Source organism: Lactuca saligna, chromosome 9, assembly GCF_052625555.1.
Source record: "Lactuca saligna cultivar CGN05327 chromosome 9, ASM5262555v1, whole genome shotgun sequence".
In the NCBI taxonomy this organism is placed as follows: Eukaryota; Viridiplantae; Streptophyta; class Magnoliopsida; order Asterales; family Asteraceae; genus Lactuca; species Lactuca saligna.
The window spans coordinates 192,599,918-192,622,976 of NC_136425.1; the positions used below are offsets into that span (position 1 = coordinate 192,599,918).

At 34.5% G+C, this 23,059-nt stretch overlaps 1 protein-coding gene and 1 pseudogene across 2 annotated transcripts; both read right to left on the minus strand.

Moving 5' to 3' along the window:
* Positions 1-1,988: 1,988 nt before the first annotated feature.
* On the minus strand, positions 1,989-5,307 carry LOC145015168 (stromal 70 kDa heat shock-related protein, chloroplastic). The gene is made up of 8 exons (XM_078973617.1): positions 4,668-5,307; positions 4,086-4,338; positions 3,904-3,983; positions 3,668-3,810; positions 3,472-3,570; positions 3,197-3,386; positions 2,701-3,099; positions 1,989-2,609 (listed from the first exon to the last, which is right to left on the minus strand). The coding sequence occupies exons 1-8, from the start codon at positions 5,196-5,198 to the stop codon at positions 2,199-2,201; spliced, it is 2,106 nt and encodes a 701-aa protein (XP_078829743.1). The 5' UTR covers positions 5,199-5,307; the 3' UTR covers positions 1,989-2,198.
* Positions 5,308-8,957: 3,650 nt separating this feature from the next.
* On the minus strand, positions 8,958-19,020 carry LOC145017069 (shaggy-related protein kinase kappa-like; annotated as a pseudogene). Its single transcript, XR_013666362.1, has 15 exons — positions 18,782-19,020; positions 18,584-18,676; positions 18,432-18,491; positions 18,055-18,331; positions 17,519-17,593; positions 17,324-17,380; positions 17,114-17,254; positions 16,828-16,878; positions 16,637-16,732; positions 15,545-15,628; positions 15,394-15,445; positions 10,814-10,864; positions 10,434-10,569; positions 9,210-9,329; positions 8,958-8,985 (listed from the first exon to the last, which is right to left on the minus strand). The product of XR_013666362.1 is annotated as a shaggy-related protein kinase kappa-like (transcript).
* Between the last annotated feature and the right edge of the window lie 4,039 nt (positions 19,021-23,059).

The following is a 23,059-nucleotide window of genomic DNA, read 5'->3' on the forward strand; positions in this document are numbered from 1 at the left end:
ATTTTAAAAAAAAAAAATTAAAAAAAAAACGTCATATCGACGATAAGTGGTCGGTGTAGCTTTATAACTATAAAAAATGGTTTCACATTTACTGACGGCATGTCATCTCTATAACTAGAACATAAGTTGTCTGTCACCCCCTTTTACCAACCACAAGTCGTCAGGATTGCTTACACCTGTCCTGACAACATGTCGTCAGTAAAAGTGACATTTATACTGATGATAAGTTGTCAGAATAGGTACATAATTAAACTTCTTTTCCTCGAAAATCACTATGGATGACCCTTTGCAGACGACATGTCATCGGCATTTCTGTACCGACGATATCAATCCCGACAATATTTTCCACTTTTATTGGGGAGGCTATGCCGCCGACTTTGTACAGACAATAAGTCGTCAGTATAGGCTTTCCGCTTTCCCAACGACATGTCGTCGATATAGTGGCTAAATATGGCGTCGGCATAGGCATCATTCCTTGTAGCGTTAGTGGTAACAAATTTAATTAATAATATTTTACAAGAAAACTTTTATATGGCCTTATTTTAATTTCCGCACGAGGCCTCAGATCAAGCATATATGTGTGTCATATAAACGATAGTTTGGTGGTTAAGCGATTATTTTGTCGTCGTGTGGAGAAAAATACACTTTTAGAAGTGTACAGGATCATATAATGGTTAATGAGTAACGTTTCAAATCTTGAACTTATTTATACTCGGATGTGCATGTACCAAAATGTTTGTGGTCTATCGGTATCAAGATTTGATGAAAATGTGTCCATCAGTCAAATTAAGATGTAGATTTAAGAATAAAGTTGTAGGTGAAGGTGTCCACCAAGTGCTGCTACCCATGCCCCTACTCAGTCACCGAGCTGTTTGTACGCCGGTTGTATGACAACTGTCTGAGTTGCATCACAAAAACTACAAGTTTTGTGAGACAATACTAGAACTTTGAATTTGTTGGTTCAATTCAAACTGTGTTTTTTTTATTCAGCGAGCAAGAGAAAGTCAAGAAACATCTTTAAATGATTAAAGGGAAAAGAAGCTCAACTTGAATAATCGGGAGAGTTTAATATGCCCTTGATGCTACAAGAAAAGGTCACCCAAGCAGGTTATAAAAATTAGTGCATGTGTGGTCAATGCATGAATGAGCATAAACGATTTGAAAAATACTTGCAACAACGATTACATAAGGTTGTCCACAATACATACGAGAGGCTTCGTGGTTGATGTGGCCACGAGCGTGTTTCGTACACACCATGGCCTTTCGTTCGTGGTCGTTGTCGAGAGGCTTCTCTCTCAGGCTTCTTCTTTCTTTCTTTTCTTTCTCTTTGTGGTTGTGGATAATACTCCGGTTGTTTGGGTGGTTCGTGGTTGCTCACGGTGGAGGTGGAGGACTTGGAAGCTCTCCATGATCTTGGTCGTGGAGAGTATTATGGATGGCCTAATATCTTTCATGACCATGATTGTCCTCCCTCCACTGAGATCATCTACAATTTTCCTCTCCAATAGGATCCTTCATAGGTTTATAGTAGCGCTGAGGTGCACAGTAATGATTATTTAAATTACATTTTGGACATACCATGTCGTTTGCATGTGCATATATAAAAAGATCATGTGCTTTCTAATCACAACCACCTGCGAGGAGGGTTTTTTCTTTTTGAAGTAGAACTTCGTTCTTTAGCATGTATTGTATGATGTAGTTGTGTTAAGTATTTTATTGATTATTGATTTAACCACAATAAATAATTAAATATGGCTTAGTGGTAATCATTTTGGATTTAAGCCCTCTAAAGGAAGTTGGTATACTTTCCCAAAATTCCATTTGCAAAATAACTATCACTATTAAACAATCCCAAAAATTTCATTTGCAAAATAAATTGCAACACAAACGAATATTAATAAATTTCTGAGGTAAAACGCCTAGCATTGTAACAGATCTAATCTAAAAGAATTCCTCGGAAGTATGAAAACCACGAAACACACATTCCGAACCAACAAAAATCGAGTTTAAAAATATAAAAAGTAATACAATGATATAATAGACAAAATCCATGGCATCGTATCCCAAAGCAAAATGGGGCATCTAACCACTTTTTCTAAATTCTACCTACATATGATAGTGATAGTACCACCACCATCCATCCTATTATACTTTTTCCACCATTAAAACAAAACAAAAAATATCAACCCAAAAATTCATCATTTGCTATCTGTAAAATCAGCGTCAATCACATCTCCTTCAGGTCCCTTACTCGATGACGATGATGATGGTTCAGACGCCTCACCACCAGGTGCCGCCCCAGCCCCTGGTGCACCACCACCACCGGGCTGGTTGTACAGCGACTGTCCCAGCTGCATCACCTCCTGGTTAAGTGCCGCCATGGCATCTTTAATGGTCTGTGTTGATCCGCCGGAAATAGCCTCCTTCAACTCCCCAAGTTTGGCCTCCACCTTCTCTTTCACAGCCACCGGAACCTTCTCTCCAAGCTCCTTCAACTGCTTTTCTGTCTGGTACACAACTGAATCCGCTTGGTTCTTTGTGTCAATCGCATCTCTTTTCTCTTTGTCTTCTTTTGCAAACTTTTCCGCTTCACTAACCATTCTTTGTACCTGTTTTTTCATGTTTCATTGTTATTATAATAATCCTGTACATTTTTTTTTTTTTTTAAAAAAAAGATAAAGAGATAAGAATTAAAGATACCTCATCACTAGGCAACGTGCTAGCACCAGTAATTGTAATATCTTGTTTCTTTCCTGTGCCTTTGTCAATGGCAGTTACAGAAAGGATACCATTTGCATCGATGTCGAATTTGACCTCGATTTGTGGGACCCCACGTGGGGCCGGTGGGATTCCATCCAGACGGAAGCTTCCGAGAGATTTGTTGTCTCTAACAAACTCACGTTCACCTTGAAGGACATTGATTTCCACACTTGTTTGGCCATCGGCGGCTGTGGAGAAAACCTCGGATTTTGATGTTGGCAAGGTTGTGTTTCTTGGGATGATTTTTGTCATCACACCTCCCAAAGTTTCTAGACCAATTGATAATGGTGTTACGTCTAGAAGAACAATGTCGCTTACATCACCCGCCAAAACACCAGCCTACAAATCAACAACAATTAAATATCAACTATATGCAAAAGGCATAAACGCCCTCCTAATCCATTAACAAATTGTCTCAAGGGAGTGGGGTGTATACCTGAACTGCAGCACCCAAGGCAACAACTTCATCTGGATTGACAGTAACATTTGGTTCCTTTCCGGTTAAACTTTTAACAACTTCTATAACAGCTGGAATACGTGTTGAGCCACCAACAAGGATCACCTCATCTATATCTTTAAAAGATAACTTTGCATCCCTTAGAGAATTTTCAACTGGTCTTTTAAGCCTGAAGGAATGATCAAAGTTTTTTTTTACAAATTTGCCCTCTCGGTTTTTTTCATTTACTAAATGCTATTAAGCAAAGTAGGTACCTATCAAGTAGGTCTGAGCATAGTTCCTCAAACTTTGCCCTTGTAAGGGTAGTATCAATGTGTTTAGGGCCATCAGCAGTGGCTGTAATGAATGGCAAGCTGAGAAAGAAAGATTATACAATTATTATAAATCAGCAAATTAACATAAAATCAAATTGGGTACCAATATATACCATGATCATGAGTTATGTAATACCTAATATTTGCTTGTGTCAAAGTTGATAGTTCCATTTTAGCCTTTTCAGCTGTCTCAGTCAATCGTTGCAGAGCTTGTTTATCTTTCAGGAGATCAATGCCTTCATCTTTCTTGAAACTAGCAGCAAGCCAATCCACAATTCTCTGAATGATAGCATACAAGAAACATAAATTTAAAGATCACCAGATATAAATGATGAGCAATAATTACTAACTAGTCCTTAAGAGAATTCACACCTTATCAAAATCGTCACCACCAAGATGGGTGTCTCCAGAAGTAGACAACACCTCAAAGACTCCATCACCAACCTCAAGAACTGCAAATGATATACAAAAATGAAGGTGAGTTTGACAATTGGCTTATTAGATTGTATACACAACAATATGGTTCACTTATCGATAACTTTAAATTTCCTTACCTGAAACATCAAAAGTACCACCTCCAAGGTCAAACACCAATATGGTTTCATTGTTCTTCCTTTCAAAACCATAAGCTAGTGAAGCAGCTGTAGGTTCATTGATAATACGCAGGACTTCAAGACCAGCAATACGACCAGCATCCTTGGTTGCTGTTCTTTGAGAATCATTGAAGTAAGCAGGAACAGTTACAACAGCCTTGGTAACCTTATCGTTCAGAAATTTTGAAGCATCATCCACAAGCTTTCTCAAAACCTGGATATTAGAGTAATAACAAGAAGGTTATGTCAAAGAAAGATTCCAAATAACCATCAAACTGTGAACCTTATCTACAGTTAATAACATATTTATTGTACATTTAGCTGTAAACCTTGAGGATAAACTCGAAAGGAAGTCATTATATATCATGTTATCGTGCTTGGACATTATATTTGAAGATCTTATCTCTATAGTGTATACCACTAAGCTACAATTAAACATCATCGGGCAACAACAACTGTGAAACATTGCTAATTCTGCTATGTCAGGAACATATGAATGACTTGATTCTTATAAACCAGTTGAACAAATCATAATTCCATTACCTGTGCTGAGATTTCTTCAGCAGCAAACTGTTTCCCAATAGCAGGGCAATCGAGCTTGACATTTCCATTCTCATCGCGCACCACCGTGTAGGAAACCTGTTTGGACTCCTCATCCACCTCCGACATCTTCCTCCCAATAAATCTCTTCACCGAAAAGAACGTATTCTCAGGGTTGACAACAGCTTGCCTCTTCGCAATCTGTCCCACCAACCTATCTCCGTTCTTCGTGTACGCCACCACCGACGGAGTAGTTCTCTGGCCTTCGGCGTTAGTCACAATAACAGGCTTCCCACCTTCCATGGCACCGACGGCGGAGTTTGTGGTTCCCAGATCGATTCCAACAACCTTCTCAGCCACAACTCTAAGCGGACCATTTCTTCTTGATTTCTTAAGCTTGACAAATGATTTCTGGTGCGAAAACGAAACGGATTTGGTTAATCCTTTGCCGAAGAAGACGGTTTTGGGTGAATTTTGAGTAGAGGCAAAGGGAGTGCCTCCGAGAGCGTGAATCTGGGCTGTTGATGAAGCCATTGTTATAGAGTTTTAAGAGAATCTAGGGGTGGTGTGAGTGTAACCCTAAAGAATTGAGGAGTAAGAAGAAGAATGAGAGTGAAATGGTGAGGTTTTGGGGGAGAAGAGTAGATAAAAAGGGGACGGAGATTGGGAGGAGAGGGTTAGGTAGGGACACGTGAACGGCTCTAGAATCTTCTTCCTCTCCAAATTGTATGGTCAGGATATGGGCTGCTTTCAATATTTCAATTGCCTTTGAAACAATGGAAAATCATTCCAAAAATATATGTCATGGACCGTAGAAATCGTAGAAGTCACTATATTGTAAGATTTTATTAGTTTTAACCATTTATTTTCTCGTTTGTTCTAAAAAAAAACTTTCAATTTGAACAAAAGTAATTGTGATTACTCTTATCTGTTAGAGTCGGTTATGCAAAGTTTTAAGTATTGACATAGTTTGTAATTAACTTACATGTCAACTTACGTTAGAGATGTCAACAGTGAAAGCGGTACGGGGAGTGTCACCCTTGCCCCCGAAATTTCACAATCCCTTGCCCCATAAAATATTCAGTCTTTCTACCGCCGCTCCCGTCCCCAAAATGTTCGGCCTTCCTACCCCCAGCCTCGTTCTCCCGTCTCCGATTGATTTTGGGCCGTACTTTTTTGAGTTAAAAGAAACTATTTTTTAAGTAACAAATATTTATTTATAGCAAAATTTTACATGTTCAAAAAAAAAATTATGGCATCTAAAAACATTATACTAACAACTTAGAAACATATTCTTTGTTGAATTTTGGAAACTCAAAATCATGTTATTATTTGGTATAGGGATAATGATTTAAAAGGGAAATATATTTTTCGATTTGTACACATTTGGTTATTGAGTTTTTCGTCCATATTTACCCCTTCAACTTGTTAAATTTTACACATTCAGTCCTTGTGACCGATTACACCATGTTAGCCGGAAAAAATGATTTAATTGCGTAATATATTTCTTATTTTGTACACATTTAGTACTTAATATTTTTGTACACATTTAATCCTTAATATTTTTTGTTTCAAAATAAATTCTTTTTTATTTTCGTACTAATTCACTATTTATGAATAATTTCTTTAGGATTTTTCTCACGACATCTTACGTGGGACAATCGTTGATGAGGTTAGGGTTGTTGATGCTTATGTCCATAGCGACATCGACTGCTTTGGTGTATAGGTCTTGTGGTTTGACTTAGGTTTGTATTCTGAACGTCCTATCTTCTTCATACAATATCAGATTTTAACGATTTTTATATTCACGTGTTCGTTTTTTGAGTCTACTATAACTTTCGTTAAGATTACTCCTGTTAAAATGTAATATATTTTTTACTTACAAATTTATAAAAAAAACATTCATACATACATTTATTTAAAAAATAAAAAATAAAAAAATAAAAAAAAAAAAAAAAACGTATGAATATAATGATCGTAAGTAAAAAATATATTACTTTTTAACAGAAGTAATCTAAATGAAAGTTGTAATAAACTAAAATATGAACGCATAGACATAAAAATCATTAAAATTCGAGATCACATGAAAAAGTTATGACGTTCAGAACACATGGTCTAAGCAACCAAGTAGTCGAGATCGCAATGGACATAAGCATTAAAAGTCCAAAGCATCTCATTAATGACTGTTCCAAATAAGATATTGTGAGAAAACGTAAAGAAATCATTCATAAGTATTGAATAAGTACAAAAACAAAAATGAATTATTTTGCAACAAAAAAATTTAATGACTAAATATATACAAAAATAGTAAGGACTAAATATGTACAAAGTGAGAAATATATTACCCTATTAAGTCATTTTTACCGGCTAAACTGTAATAGTCAGTTATAACAAGTTGAAATGTGTACTGTTTAACAAGTTGAAGAGGTAAATGTACCGGCTAAAATGTGTACTGTTTAACAAGTTGAAGAGGTAAATGTAGGAAAAAAAAAAAACTCAGATACCAAATATATTAAAATCGAAAACTATATTACCATTTTAAGTCATTTTCCCTTTAGTATATTTATATAATTAACATATGCAAATATATGTATAGTTTATTAATGTTCCCCCATAGGGTTTCGGTACGAGACTATCCACCCATGCCCCACCCCGAAATTAAAATGGAGGTTAATCTTGCCTCCTCCCCCGATTTTTTTAATAAATACCCCCAAACGGGATTGAGCACCCACGAAAACGGGGTCCCATGAGACTTGTTAACATTTCTATCTTATGTAGGTAATAGTATACACATAAGGTCTCCTTACAAAAGAACTAGGGTTTATGTGCATTTTACAGTACACCAGTTTTAGTCAAACACAAATATCTTCTTCAAGCTCTAATAATTGACTTCATGGTTTTCGATCTGCTCAAAATGTTAAGTGTGATTATAGAGATCTAACTCAATGTGATTGACCGATCTCAACCCTAGAAGGATATTTATTTGGAAGCCTTAATTTCAGGTATTTATATTGACTCTTAAAAGCTAATATGTAACTGTTGCTTTTGAACTACTTTTAATCTTTTATGAAAAACACCCTACAAAGAAATATGGGTTTTTTTATTGTGTTGGTGAAGATATACTAAATTGCTACAAAAACAAGTGTTTAAACAACACTTGATGTTGAAGACAAAGAACCCTAATCTACAAATAAAGGAAATGAAGGTGGAAAAATACAAGTTGCAAATTATGGAAATAAATGGAATTCAAGATGCCAAATATAAATGGAAAATGAGTTAGAGAAAAGCAAGTTCCAAAAGAAATATATGAAAATGGAAATTGAGAAACACAAATGAATCAGGATCGTATCAGTAGATGTGGCGGTATGGATGATGACCTAGAGCCTCCAAAATTCTAGGGTTCATTTTGTTTATATCTACTTATATTATTACAGGAGGAAAACGTTTGATATTAAGTCGTCGCAAGCAATTTGAAAAAAAAAAAAAGAAAAAAAAACGAGATTAGAGCCAAAGTTGGTGAATACAGAGATTACAACCAAGAATTCTAAGCAATTAATCAATTTTTTACTTAAAAATATTACTGTTAAGGGCCTTATTTTTTTTATTTTGTCTGGGACTTCAAATCGTCTTGAATCAGTCCAGATAGTGTTGCCTCTTGAACGCTACCCACTATTCCCCACTTTGTGGTCACTCTAGCACCTATCAAGTCATCTAACAATCTTCAAACTCTATAAACTAACAATATCGTGTTGAAGGTTGATAAACAAATTGGTTGCCTTTCAAGGTGTGCACTTATTATAAACCTAAAATTTTGTAACTTTCATATAAAATGTTTGTTGAAGCTATATAAATCTTCAACTTCTTAGCTGTCAACATCATGGTAAACATATGTGTTAGATTCTTCGTACCAAATATCTTTCTTGTTAACATCGTACCATTATTGATCACTTCTTTGATGAATGTCACACACATCTATTTCATATTAATATTAAATATTGGATTTTTCCCAAGATAGAATTATGCTTTGATTGTCGCAATAAATAACATCTTTATGTTTCATGTCCGGCTCTGGCAGAAAGATAAACTTTTTGACTACTTCAGAAATGGTTGTATATTCTTATCAACATGAACCAATCCTTCAATGATGAAACCAATAAGGATTTGGCATGAAAGGTTAATCGAAAGTATTTCACCAAATAGTAACCATAGTTCAGTTTCGTTCCAAATTTAAAACACTAAGAGCTAGGAATCTAGCCATCGTAATCGAACAACTTTTTCTTCTAATTCATCTATTTAAAATCTTTCCTCAAACTTTTCAAACCTGAGATGGACAAACAATCAACAATAATAACTTGTGTAACGACATTGCACAATCAAGTAATATGTAATACAATAGGGGTATTGTTGTGATGTTACTACTTACTATTGATGTTGATGTTATATGTAATGATCGCAGTTTTAATATCGCATTGATATTAGAGGTGTTAATGGGATGGTTCGGATCGGATAGTAATAAAATGTGAACCGCGATAGCGGGACGGGTACCTTGCTAGCACTAATCGTAACTGAACCAAACCAGATAAAGACGGGTAACCATCGTTCGGTTCACAGGTATCCGTTAAATATAAAAAATAGAAATCAATCAAAATTACAAACTCCATTGTTCTAAAAAAAAAATCAAAAAGAAAAAAAAAAAATGCTTGATAATATACACATACATTTAGATTTAAGCATGAAAAATGTGTTATAGTTAAACTACAATTACTTCTTTGATATTCAAGATACAATCAAATTAGATTGTATATACAATTTAGTAATTTAAAGGGTGAGGTTCATGTAAGATATTTTTAGATTTAAGCATGAAAAATGTGTTATAGTTAAACTACAATTACTTCTTTGATATTCAAGATACAATCAAATTAGATTGTATATATAATTAGTAATTTAAAGGGTGAGGTTCATGTAAGACGGTCTAATTTTGTGAGACCGTAAAACCATTTTTTTCTAGTGAATATTTTAATATTCTAATGTTTATAAAAATTAAATATGGATAATATTCTAATATTCTAAAATAATAATTTTAACATATTTTATATTGAAATATTCGAAAACATATAATATTAGAATATAATGTGTATTACGAACAATAAAATATTAGCATATTTTACTAAAAAAAATTTGGTCTCACATTACAAGATTATATTCTTACAAAATTATATTCGTCTAAAATAAACTCTTATATATATATATATATATATATATATATATATATATATATATATATATATATATATATATATATATATATATATATATATATGAGTGTTCGGTTCGGTATTTACAGGTATCTAAATATCCAAACCGAAACAAACCTGTAGGTACCTAGTTTTTTCGGTTTCGGGTTGATCGGATCGGCTCGGTTTTCCGGTTTTTTTGCACATTGTATTGACTACTTTATTTATTTTCATGCAAATTGTACTTGTTGTTCATGTGAAATATTTATAGTAATCAAGTATGATGTAACCGGTTTCTTTTTATATTACCAACTATTCATAACAATGGAACAAAATTATATATGAATGATTAAACCTCTTAAAAATTGTTTCAAACTAAGGTAATACATATATATATATATATATATATATATATATAATATTAGAATCATAACAATTCTTCATCATCTTCCTTCCATGCCTCATAACATTACCATATACGAAAACCATAACAAGTCTATATGCAAGCTCTTATATATATAATAATGATACTAACACAAAAAGAAAAGGAAAAAAATAATAATAATAATAATAACAAACTTGGTGGGTGTTCAAAGCCATGAATAAGTTCTGCTTTCGAGCATGTTCTGGTATCAACCTTTGCAAAGTCTCGAAAGGGATGCTTGCAAGCTCTGCATCACAAACAATCTTACAGTTTAAGTCCAAAGCACTTATACTTACCCAATCGTAACACCCTGATAAATAAAAAATAACTTATATAATAAAAACTTGTAGGGTTTGTTTGGTTGTAAAGCATGGAATAACGAAGGAACAGAATGGGCATAGAAATTAATTAATTAATAAAAAAAAATTCTATATACAATGTATAGTTTCAACCCTACTACATACATTATTTAATTATAACTAATTATGTACCTTGTGGTTTAAAATTAAAGAGTGGAGGAAGTGGACGACCATTAGGAAGACGGGTGTGTTGGTTAATTGATTCAAAATAATCACTGGCATGTGTCTTTAATTACTGCATTAATAGAGTCTTAAAAGCTGTTTTTCAGTTACAAAAGTCAAGAGTCCTAGTCTGTCTTTTTATCTTTCTTTCAGTTCATGTTTTTGTTTCCTATTTAAGCTCTGTAATTTCTCAGTTTTAAAAAGCAGTGAAATATTATCCATTTTTCCTCTTCTTCTATTTACAAACAACATTGGTATCAGAGCAGTTCCAGGTTCTGATCCGCTTCTTTCTTTATCAAGCAAAAGAAAGGAGTAACTGAGTGAAACACCTAAGAGAGATAGCAATGGCAAGCAACAACAACAGTTCTGCAACTCAGCCTCTGATTCCAGTCTTCAAAGGAGAAAAGTATCATTTGTGGAGTCTAAAAATGAAGACTTTGTTCAAATCCCAGGAGCTTTGGGAATTGGTGGAGAATGGATACATAGAGCCAACTCCAGCACCGGCTCAACCAGATCAACCGTTGCGGGACACTCGTAAGAAGGATGCAAAGGCTCTTCTATACATTCAATCGGCGTTGGATGATGAAATATTTCCTCGTATTGCTGCAGCATCAACATCCACGGAGGCATGGGAAATTTTGAAGCAAGAATATATGGGTGATAAAAAAGGTAATCACTATGAAACTTCAATCACTTCGTCGTGAATTTGAAACTTTGGTTATGAAAGAAAAGGAATCTGTGCAAGTATTTCTTTCTAGAGTATCTGGACTTGTCAGTCACATGAAAACTTATGGTGAAAATGTTAGTGAAGAAACAATAGTAAGCAAAGTCCTACGAAGCCTGACCAAGGAATTTAATCATGTTGTTGTTGCGATTGAAGAATCTAAGGACCTATCAACTTACACGTTTGATGAGTTGATGAGTTCTTTGATTGCACACGAAGAAAGATTAAACAGGGGCAGCGAAAAAGGTGATGAGAAAGCATTCCAAGTAAGAGGCAATTCTTTTAAAGGCAGACCAGAAAAATCTGGTGGTTCTTCCGGTGGTCGTGGGCAAGGAAGAGGCACTTTTCGAGATCATGGTCGTGGAAGAGGAAGAGGAAACTTTGCAGATCAACGTTACCAAAAGAGCAACCTGCAATGTCGGTATTGTAATAGATCTGGACATGTTGAAGCTTATTGTTGGACCAAGCAAAAAGATGAAAATAAAGCTAACTTTACTGAAAAGGTGGAAGAAGAAGGTAGGCTATTTATGACTATGTTTACAACTACTAATGTTTCAGATCGTGTGTGGTATATAGACAGTGGATGTTCGAATCACATGTCTGGTTCAAGATCTTCATTTCGAGATCTTGATGAAACAAAGAAAAGTGAAGTCCGACTTGGGAATGACCGAAAGATTGAAGTTAAAGGCGAAGGTACAATCACTATTGAAACCATGCAAGGTAATACTAAAGTTCTTCATGATGTTCAATTTGTACCAAGTTTAGCATACAACTTACTGAGTGTTGGACAGCTAATGAGAAGTGGACATCGTGTAGTATTTGATGATGACACGTGTTCCATAATTAACAAGAAATCTGGGCAGCCTATGGTAATTGTCCAAATGACTCAAAATCAAGTGTTCCCTCTCGATGTTACAAAATATTATAAAGCCTTAACGGTTAGTTGTGATAATGAGGCCAGGCTTTGGCATCTACGATATGGGCATTTGAATGTAAATGGGCTGAGATTGCTAAGTAGAAAGGAGATGGTTTTCGGGCTGGCAAATATTGGTGAAGTTGGTTTTTGTGAAGGGTGTGTTTATGGAAAACAAAGCAAAAAGTCGTTTCCCGTTGCAAGTTCTTGGAGAGCTTCAGATTGCCTAGAACTTGTACATGCTGACTTGTGTGGTCCTATGAAAGCTGAGACATTTGGCGGAAGTCGGTATTTTTTCCTGCTTACTGATGATTTCAGTCGTATGAGTTGGGTTTATTTCCTAAAACTCAAGTCAGAAGCCTTTGAGTGTTTCAAGAATTTCAAAGCACTTGTGGAGAAACAGAGTGGTAGGAACATCAAGGCTCTCAGAACTGATCGTGGTGGCGAGTTTTTATCTAATGAGTTTAATGATTTTTGTGATAAAAATAGCATTTACAGGCAATTAACAGCACCTGAAACACCCCAACAAAACGGGGTAGCAGAGAGGAAAAATAGAACAATGGAAGAAATGGCAAGAAGCATGCTGAAAGCGAAGGGACTGTTTGATCAGTTTTGGGGAGAGGCTGTTGCAACTGCCGTGTATATTCTAAATATCTCTCCAACTAGAGCTGTTATGAATCGCACACCATATGAAGCTTGGACAAGTAGAAAACCCACTGTAAGTCACTTAAAAGTCTTTGGTTGTGTAGCATATGCTTTGGTAAATTCTCGTTCAAAACTTGATGAAAAATCTCTAAAATGTATTTTCATTGGGTATAGTCCTCAATCCAAAGCATATCGTTTATATAACCCTCTTAGTGGCAAAGTGATAATAAGCAGGAATGTTGAGTTTAACGAAGAAGCAAGGTGGATACCTAATACCCAAAAAGAAAGAGATCAGGTTATAAACTTTGAAGATGTACCATCCACAAGTTCAGGAGATAATGCAGAAATACCCCAGGGCGATCAAGGTTCTTCAAGTTCAAATTCAGATAATGACAATTCATCAAATAATCCACCACCGAGAGACACTTATGATGATACACCGAAGAAGTTCAAATCTGTGGCTGATGTTTACAACTCCTGTACATTTGCCTTGTATGCAACAGATCCAACCGATTATGAAGAAGCTGTTCAGCAACCTGAGTGGCAGAAAGCTATGAAAGAAGAAATACAAGCCATTGAAAGAAACTCAACATGGGAGTTGGTTGATGTTCCAAAAGACAAGAATGTTGTAGGACTTAAATGAGTATATCGAACAAAGTATAATGCTGATGGAAGTCTTCAAAAACACAAATCTCGTCTTGTTGCGAAAGGATATTCACAAGAATACGGTATAGACTATGAGGAAACCTTTTCCCCTGTGGCTAGATTCGAGACAGTTAGAATAATTATAGCATTGGCTGCACAATTTCAACTACCTGTTTTTCAATTTGATGTGAAGTCCGCCTTCTTGAATGGTGAGTTAAGTGAAGAAGTGTATATAGCTCAACCTCAAGGATTTGTTGTTAAAGATGCTGAAAATAAAGCCTACAAGTTGTGAAAGGCTTTGTACGGTTTGAAGCAGGCTCCACGTGCATGGTATAGTAAGATTGATTCTTTCTTTCAAGAAAACGGATTCAAAAGAAGTGAGAATGAGCCCACTCTTTACCTTAAGCAACAAGGTAATCGAGAATTCTTGTTAGTCTGTCTTTACGTGGATGATATCATCTATATGGGAACATCTAAGTCCTTAATTGATGATTTTAAATCTTGCATGATGAGCACATTTGAGATGACAGATTTAGGGTTGTTAAAATATTTTCTTGGGCTTGAAGTACTGCAAAGAAAAGATGGAATTTTTGTATGTCAAAAGAAGTATGCTACGGACCTGCTCAAAAAGTTCAATGTGACTGGTGGTAAAGTATCAACAACACCAATGAACATCAATGAGAAGCTACAACATGAAGATGGATCCGATAAAACAAACTCAAGTGTGTTTAGAAGTCTAGTTGGTGGTCTGAACTACCTGACACATAGTAGACCGGACATTTCTTTTCCTGTTAGTGTAGTATCAAGGTTTCTTCACAGTCCTACAAAATTGCATCTTCGTGCAGCCAAGAGGATTCTTCATTATGTAGCAGATACCAAGAATTATGGCATCTGGTATTCAAGAGTTTCTGAATTTAGGCTGGTTGGCTTCAGCGATAGTGATTGGGCTGGGTGCGTAGATGATCGCAAAAGCACATCAGGCAATGTTTTCAGCTTTGGTTCCGGAGCTATAACATGGAGTTCTAAGAAGCAAGATACAGTGGCTCTATCGTCATCAGAAGCTGAGTACATAGCAGCAAACGCAGCAGCTCAACAAGCCTTATGGCTGCGAAAAGTTCTTGTTGATTTGTGTGTTGAGCAAGAAGATGCAACAGAGGTATTTTGTGACAACAGATCAACCATTGCAATGGCCAAGAACCCTGCTTCCCATGCTCGTACGAAGCATATAGATGTGCATTACCATTTTATTCGCAAGTTGATCACTGATAGAAAGATTAAACTGAGTTTTTGTGGAACAAATGAGCAGACAGCAGATATATTCACTAAATCTCTTCCTCAAGCCAAACATGAGTTCTTTAGAATGTAGCTCGGAGTATGCAACTTTGAATCAAGGGGGAGTGTTGGTTAATTGATTCAAAATAATCACTGTCATGTGTCTTTAATTACTGCATTAATAGAGTCTTAAAAGCTGTTTTTCAGTTACAAAAGTCAAGAGTCCTAGTCTGTCTTTTTATCTTTCTTTCAGTTCATGTTTTTGTTTCCTATTTAAGCTCTGTAATTTCTCAGTTTTAAAAAGCAGTGAAATATTATCCATTTTTCCTCTTCTTCTATTTACAAACAACAGGGTGGTTGGGTCCCTCAATTCATCAAAGAAGGGATGAACACAAGCTTCCAACTGCAATTTTATTTTATAAATAAATAAAAAATCTATTTTTTTTTAATTACTACTTTACGACTGAATTTATAGTAAAAAAGGTTATGAGTTATAAATTACCGCAGTGCAGCGCAAATTGGGTGAATATTGAAAAAACCTACAAACTAAATCCACTGCTTCTGGAGGTAAACGCTTTTGAAAGACCTGAAAAATAAAACAATATTCTAATTAGGTTGACTTTAACATAATCTAATTAATAATTATTTACCATAGTATGAGTTACATTTTTACTCCATGAAACATTGCTGATTTTTTCAATATTAGTCCCTATAAGTTCTCTTGCAAATTTGGGTCTTATTAGTTATTACAGGTTCATGTGATGTTATTGGTCCCTCTTCCACATAAAATGACTATTTTCAATCCTTGGGTATAATTAATTTTTGCAATTTTGGTCTAAAAAATATAGTCATTTTACTTGGAACAGAGACCATAAACGTTACAAAATCATCAAATAATGATCAAAATTGCAAAAAAAACAACTTTTTGGGATCAAGAATGAAAAAATCAGCTAAGCTCAGAGACCACAAATGAAATTTACTCTTTAATAATTATACTTACAATACATCTTTTTTTTTTCAATAAATAAATAACTAAACAATACTAAAGTAAATCACATTTTTGGTGCTTGAATATAGTTGATTTTTTTTCAATTTGGATCCCTAAAAGTTTTCTCGTGTAATTTTGGTCCTTGTTCCGAGTAAAATTACTATTTTTTTGGAACTAAAGTTGCAAAAACAGCTATACTTAGGGACCAAAAATAATCATTTTACTTGAAACACGGATTAAAAGCATTACAAGAGCCTGTTAAAAAGGACCACAACTGTGAGAAAAAAAATTTAGAACCAAAATTGCAGAAACCAGCTATACTCAGGGACCAGAAAGGTAATTTACTCATAATATTATTTTTTTAACTAAAAGAACAAGTCAAATAAAATTTATGATTTAAAATAATTTATCCAATAATAAATCTATATGTTTTGTCCTTTCGTTTCTTTGAATCTTCAAAATTATCACTTTTGAGATTCTCTCTCCCCATATTTATTGAAGTATTATATTTAGAATTTAATATATATATATATATATATATATATATATATATATATATATATATATATATATATATATATAATTTATTGATGATACAATGCATACCTTGTGCCATGGATGAGGTTTTATTTGAGGAAACCTAAATTTAGTATAATTTGGATTCATGCATTTTATCTCCTCTCTTGTAGGAGTTTCCAGAACCTGTATAACAATTATACTATTTAAAGTCGATAGAAAATAAATCAAAAATACAATTAAGCTTAAAAAAACGTGTGTTAACAGTTGATTTAGCTTACCTTAATGATCTCCACTAGTTGATCAACACCACTTTCTCCTGGGAACAATGGCTGCATATCAAAATTACTATGAGAATAATCAATTATTTGTCATTCTTTATGTAATCATACTCTTTGCAACTGGTAAGTTCGCTATTTTGTCATTTAAAAAAAACAAAAAAAAAACAAAAAACAAAACTTAAACTTTTATCGTTTTTTATGAAAAATTTATGAAGCTTCAATGGATTTTATATTTTTGAAAATATACTATCAAGGGAAAATTTACAAAAATATAAAAGCTAAGTACCTATCCAAGTAGTAGTTCAGCCATGACACAACCTGTTGACCAAATATCAATAGTTGGTGTATATTCAGTGGCACCAAATATAAGCTCTGGTGCACGATAGTATCTTGAACAGATATATGAAACATTAGGCTCTCCTTTTACCTATAAAAACAAATTAAAGAATATAAATTAACAAATTAAAACTAACATGAACATGTTTATGTAACTTACCAGAACTTTAGCACTTCCAAAGTCACATAGTTTAAGCTGGTGTGTGTGTGGATTCACCTGAAATAAGGAACCATACAAGAATGGAAATTTTTTGAGTTTTTTAATTGTTTCTTGAAGTGTGTAAAAGCGAGACGACTATAGTATGAAAGCTTTTATATAATCTAACAATCTTAATATTACACAAAAGAATCTTACTAGCAGATTTTGAGGCTTGATGTCACGATGACAGATCCCAATGCAATTATGAATATAAACAAGTGCTCTGCATATCTGCAAACAAAAGCGAGTATTTTTTTTAACTTAATGCAAAAAGAACAGCTTAACAAAGAAAGTCAGGGAAATGAGGATTTCCCCATTAAGTCCTAATATCTTACAAAGTTGCCTTTATTTAACTTTCTTCTTCCATTTCATCAAGTCTGTCATCATTTTCTCAAATATTTTTAAACATCATTTATCCAAACAACACTTATGGGATGTTTCTTTCTTTTCCCATTAAGTTATGTATGAGTATGTATGGATTAAGTATTGTATACATCAAATTTAACCTGAGAGAAGTTGGGAGGAAAAAAGAAAAGAAATGAGAAAAATAACTTATTGTCTTAAGACACTGGTTAGGTTTCTTGGCTTAACTCATTAAGTCATTCTATCTAGATTGAGTGTTTAAACCAGTAAGCCCATTAAGACAAAAAAAAAAGCCCTTTAATGAGAACAAAGAAGAAACATGCACATGCCTGATAGGTGTATAACTTGACATATATCAAGGGCATTCGTTGGTTCATTCTAGTGTAATGCCTAGCACTTCTGCTAATTGTTTCAGGAACAAAATCAAGAACAAGACTGAGGTATAGCTCTTCTTTATCAGTTGTTGAAAAGAAAGAATGCTAGCTTTAAGGCCACAACATTAGGGTGATCCAACATTTGCATGATTTGTAGCTCCCTGTTCTTATATCTCTTATCTTGAAGAACTTTCTTTATAGCAACAATCTCTCCAGTTTCTCTGCATTTTGCCTTCGCCAAAAACAAAATCAGAAAAGGAAAAAAGAAAAAAGAAAAATCACACTAAGAATCTATATTTTAAAACAATGACTCAACAAAATCGTCAACTTACTTGGAAAACAACACCAAAAGAGCCAGTTCCAATCACATGCTCAGCTATGTAACTGACAGTCTGACAACACAAGATCAAAGAAAGGGTATTTATGTAATTTGATCCATTGCCATGAAAAAGGCTAATTCTTGAAAAAAATCAATATTGCCAACCTGTTTAGACTGACCATTGCGACCACCTATTGTTGTTCTTATCACATGCCCTGCTTCAGCACCCACACCATGTACTATCTTTGGTTCACTATCCTGCAATATAAATCCAACACGAACAGGTTATCAATAAATGAAGACATATAAGAATTTTATGAAAGATGTATAAGAAAGTTTATGGTAAGGGAAAAAGGAACTTACACTCACTCTTTCATCATCATGTTCCACCTTGTCCCTGAGTCGCATCTCAAGCATCTCCCTCCCCAGCCAGTCAATTGAACTAGATGAATCATTGAAGCCAGTAACAGCTCTGGAACTGCCAACTCCGCCATGTCCAAGGCTGGCAGAAGCCATTTTACACCGGATGAGTAGCAGCAAAGGTGGCAACGACTGCTACACTCCATATACACTTACGGAAACTGCCAAATAATTCCACGCAAAAACCTATGTTCGTGATAAAAATTAATCAAATGAGGTAGAATTTTCAATATCAGTCAGATCTAAGTCGAAATCACTCCAAATTTAATCTAAACACGATCATAAAAAGCGAATTAAAATATTAAATGATGAAGTGTTGTTAAACGCATAATAATACCGACTAAGAATAACTCAAATCAATTAAAACCAACACCAAAACAAAAAAAAAACATTGCTCACCTCGACGAATTTGGTAAAATTACCCGACCAGAGCCTGTGCATTTCACAATCAATCAACTGACAGACGACCGAGGATGAGCAGATGGTTGATCTGATTGCTTTTTTTTTCTGGTTTTTAGGACAATTTATGTGAAATATTTGTGTCTTGCAGTTATCTAACTGGGGGTTTCTCTCTCTCCATGAGAATGAGAATGAGAGATAGAGAAGTTTTCGGCTTTTTGATCTTTTGGATACTACACACACTATTCACTTTGCAAGTGATGAGAGAGAAATAGAGAAAGAGAGAGATGAGGGCTTTTGGGTTTCTGACAAGTTGGTGACAGAGTTTGTTTTCATTTCACCGTTCACGACTTCAATCTTTTTTATTTTGATCTTGATTTGATGTCAAAACTTAAAAGTAGTGTCACACCCAAGTCCCACCCTTTATTTTTATTTCTTTTACCAAATTTATAAAACAAGATAAAAAAAACATTGTAGATCTCGTTAAAAAATGTCATTCATATAAATCAAGATAAAAAAATGGTCTCTACCAATATAACAAAACCAACATCAAATATAGATCTCGTTAAAAATTAGCATGTTTATACCATTTATATTGGTCAATTACTCAATCGTCTTCATGATACTAATTGTTAATATGTTAATATAGGTATAATCAAGTATTTTAGTTATGTATCATAACAGTGGCGAATCTAGAACCAAAATCAACATGGTTCCTTATATAAATGAAATGGAAAAAAGTATGAAAATATAGGGTTTTTGGAAAAAATAAGGTAGTTCTTTATGTTTTTTTATATAGAATTGTTCTATTAAAAATGAAAAAAGGTAGGTCCTAGGACCCACCTTCACATAGTGTAGCTACGCCCCTTATTGAAATATGTATAATTACATTAAGTGCATCATAATGCATGGTTGGAAGATTTTAACAAGATAACAAACCTAATTGTTATTTAATAGATAAAATGTTATCCTTATGAGATGTCATATAAACATTCAATGAATTTAGAATATTGACATTAATATCTTCAATATGAAAAAGGAAAATTCTTTAATTCTTAGATAATGTTTAAAGTGTATTTCATTGAACCTGATAAAGTTTTTTTTTTTTTTTTGAAATGTCAAATCTAATCAACTCTTAAACTACTCCTTAAATCCACTTATGTTCACAACGGGACATGAACATTCAACCTCAAAGAGGGAGAGCAACATTAGATACCACTGGGCTACAAGCCCTTTGGTACCTAATAAAGTTTAATGCATTGTTATTGAATGGCAATGTGATAGTTTATTGAATCCTATAGAATTCAATGCATTATGAAATATAGATGTCCTAGATGTTACAAAATGTTATAAATTTGAGTTACACCTAAAAACCTCAATTATTGTTCATATTACCACTTTCCCAATAACACCTAACATATCCCACCATCATCATTTACCATCATGATTTGTCTGCTATCATCGTTGTTCTCCACCATCCTCTGAAGAACACATACACACACATACACAATCTCTCTTTCTCTCTTCTTTTACGGTTCTACCACTTCATCATTCCCCACCACTATTCGCTGCTAACCACCTCCATTTCCCCCACCCCACGTCTCCTTCCTTAACCTGATAACCGTTCACCACTAACCACCAAACCACTTTTCATCGGATTTTTTTTATGGAAAACCATACCAAATACCTCTCACTCCCAGATCTTACTGGAAAAATCAAATCAAAAGCTTCGTCGAGCTCCACCATCTTTTCAACATCCACAAAGACCTGAAACGACGGAAAATCGATGGATTTAAAAGAAGATGACTTTGATTTGAAGGGTTCAACACATCTCTCTTCTTCCTCGGGTATGAATTTGTAGATCAACATGTTTAAAGAATAGATATGGTACATTGGTCTCATTTGCATATCTAGAAACGAACTTATGGCCTTACGATGATGCTATCGGAGATGACGAATGAGCGGTGGGAGGTGGCTCACATCGTTGGATTATTAACTCAAAGTCTACTTCATGATTTATCAAGTAAGGATCAGCCATGCAGGACATTTGGGAGGCAGGACCATTTCGGCATATAGTTTTTCTGAAATCCAACAACCAAACCCAACATGACCATTCTAGACACCTCTCCCGTAAGTAGTTCAATCAGTATAACGTCTTTGAATTACTAATAAATCTTATTATAGGTTCATAATAACGATATTATATTTATATATAAGCTATATTTAAAGTATGGTAGGCTTATCTTACTTACAACGAGTTTTTATTAAAAATTGGGCTTCGCTGAAGCAGCGTTTCCGAGCTGAAATGCTCTTTTTCTCGGAGCTTTCGGGTGCTCCGGGGCTTTCTTCAAGCGATAGGTGGGTTCCCTAGGGCTTGGAGGGGAGTTAGAGAGTGTGTAGAGAGAGAAAGAAGAGGGTAACAGTGTGAGGAATGAAGGCACCTTCGCACCTCTATTTATAGTTGAAATATGGCTCAACTCATCGAGTTAGTGCCACATGTCACCATTATGGTGGCAAAACGTGGGTAGCATATATTGCACCATGTCACCCCTTTTGCAGCAACACGCTGCCGACTTCTAAATCTTGTAACTTTCACATACGAGCTCCATTTTCGACGTTCTACAACTTTCATTTTGACTCTATCGGCTAATTCTAGACCAATTTTAAATTTAACAGTATGAGCAGATTATACTATTAAATGACTGCGTAAAATTCATAACTTCTACATACGGACTCCGTTTTCGTATGTCATTTTATTGTTGAGCTCCTATTAATGAGATCTTCAATTCTCATTTACGTTGCGTTGACAAAAAATCGATCGATCTAAAATTCAAATTTCGGGTTGTGTACTCTTATGCCAAATCTTAGAAACATCATAATTTCCTCATACGACGTCAGATTTGGGCGTTCTTTTTATGTATGTTCTTGGTTTAACGTATACTAAAACTTTCATTTAGATCTCTAAGGCTAAAAAGTAATTTATCAAAAAAATCACTTTTTACAATTCCCGATGTTGTGCCGGTTTTGCCGTAAAACTTCGATAGGTCATAACTTCTTCGTTATAACTCGGATTTCGACGTTCTTTATATATCCGAAATCCTTGTTTCAACCACTACAACTTTATGTATAGATATTGGGTTTATCTAACACTTTATTTTTTACTCTTATTTTTATTATGTCTTTATAAACCAATATATAAGCACATAAAATCACATAATTCCCATAATATTCAACCAATTCATCTTTATTACTTTAAAATAGGTTACAATGGTTGACCTTGACTATTACATCATTATATTAATGTGTAGCCCAGAAACACGGGGGTTACAATTCACTCCCTCTTAGGATGATTCCGTCCCGGAATCATGCATCAACAAACAAATGTGGGTAGCAAATCATCATGTCACTCTCTATTTCCCAGGTGAGATTTGGCTCATTCGTATGTTTCCAGTGCACAAGCACTAAGTCGACCATCCTTAACTCTGAAATTGGAATTATATCGGGCTCTTCGATTAGCCTCTTATTTTCATCCATCCTTAACTCTGAAATTGGAATTATATTGGGAACCTCTCCCTTGAACTTCCTCAAATAACACACATGGAAAGTGTTATGAATACCATCTAGTTCTTCGGGTAATTCGAGCTTGTAAGCTTGATTCCCAATCTTCTGAAGAACTTTGAATGGTCCTATAAATGTCACACCCTCGAACCAGAAGGCGGAAACGTCCGAGGCCTCACGTGACTTAAATTGAATATCATCACAATGAATATACATGAATCATAACATAAACGTCACCATGCATCAATATATTACAACTGGAAT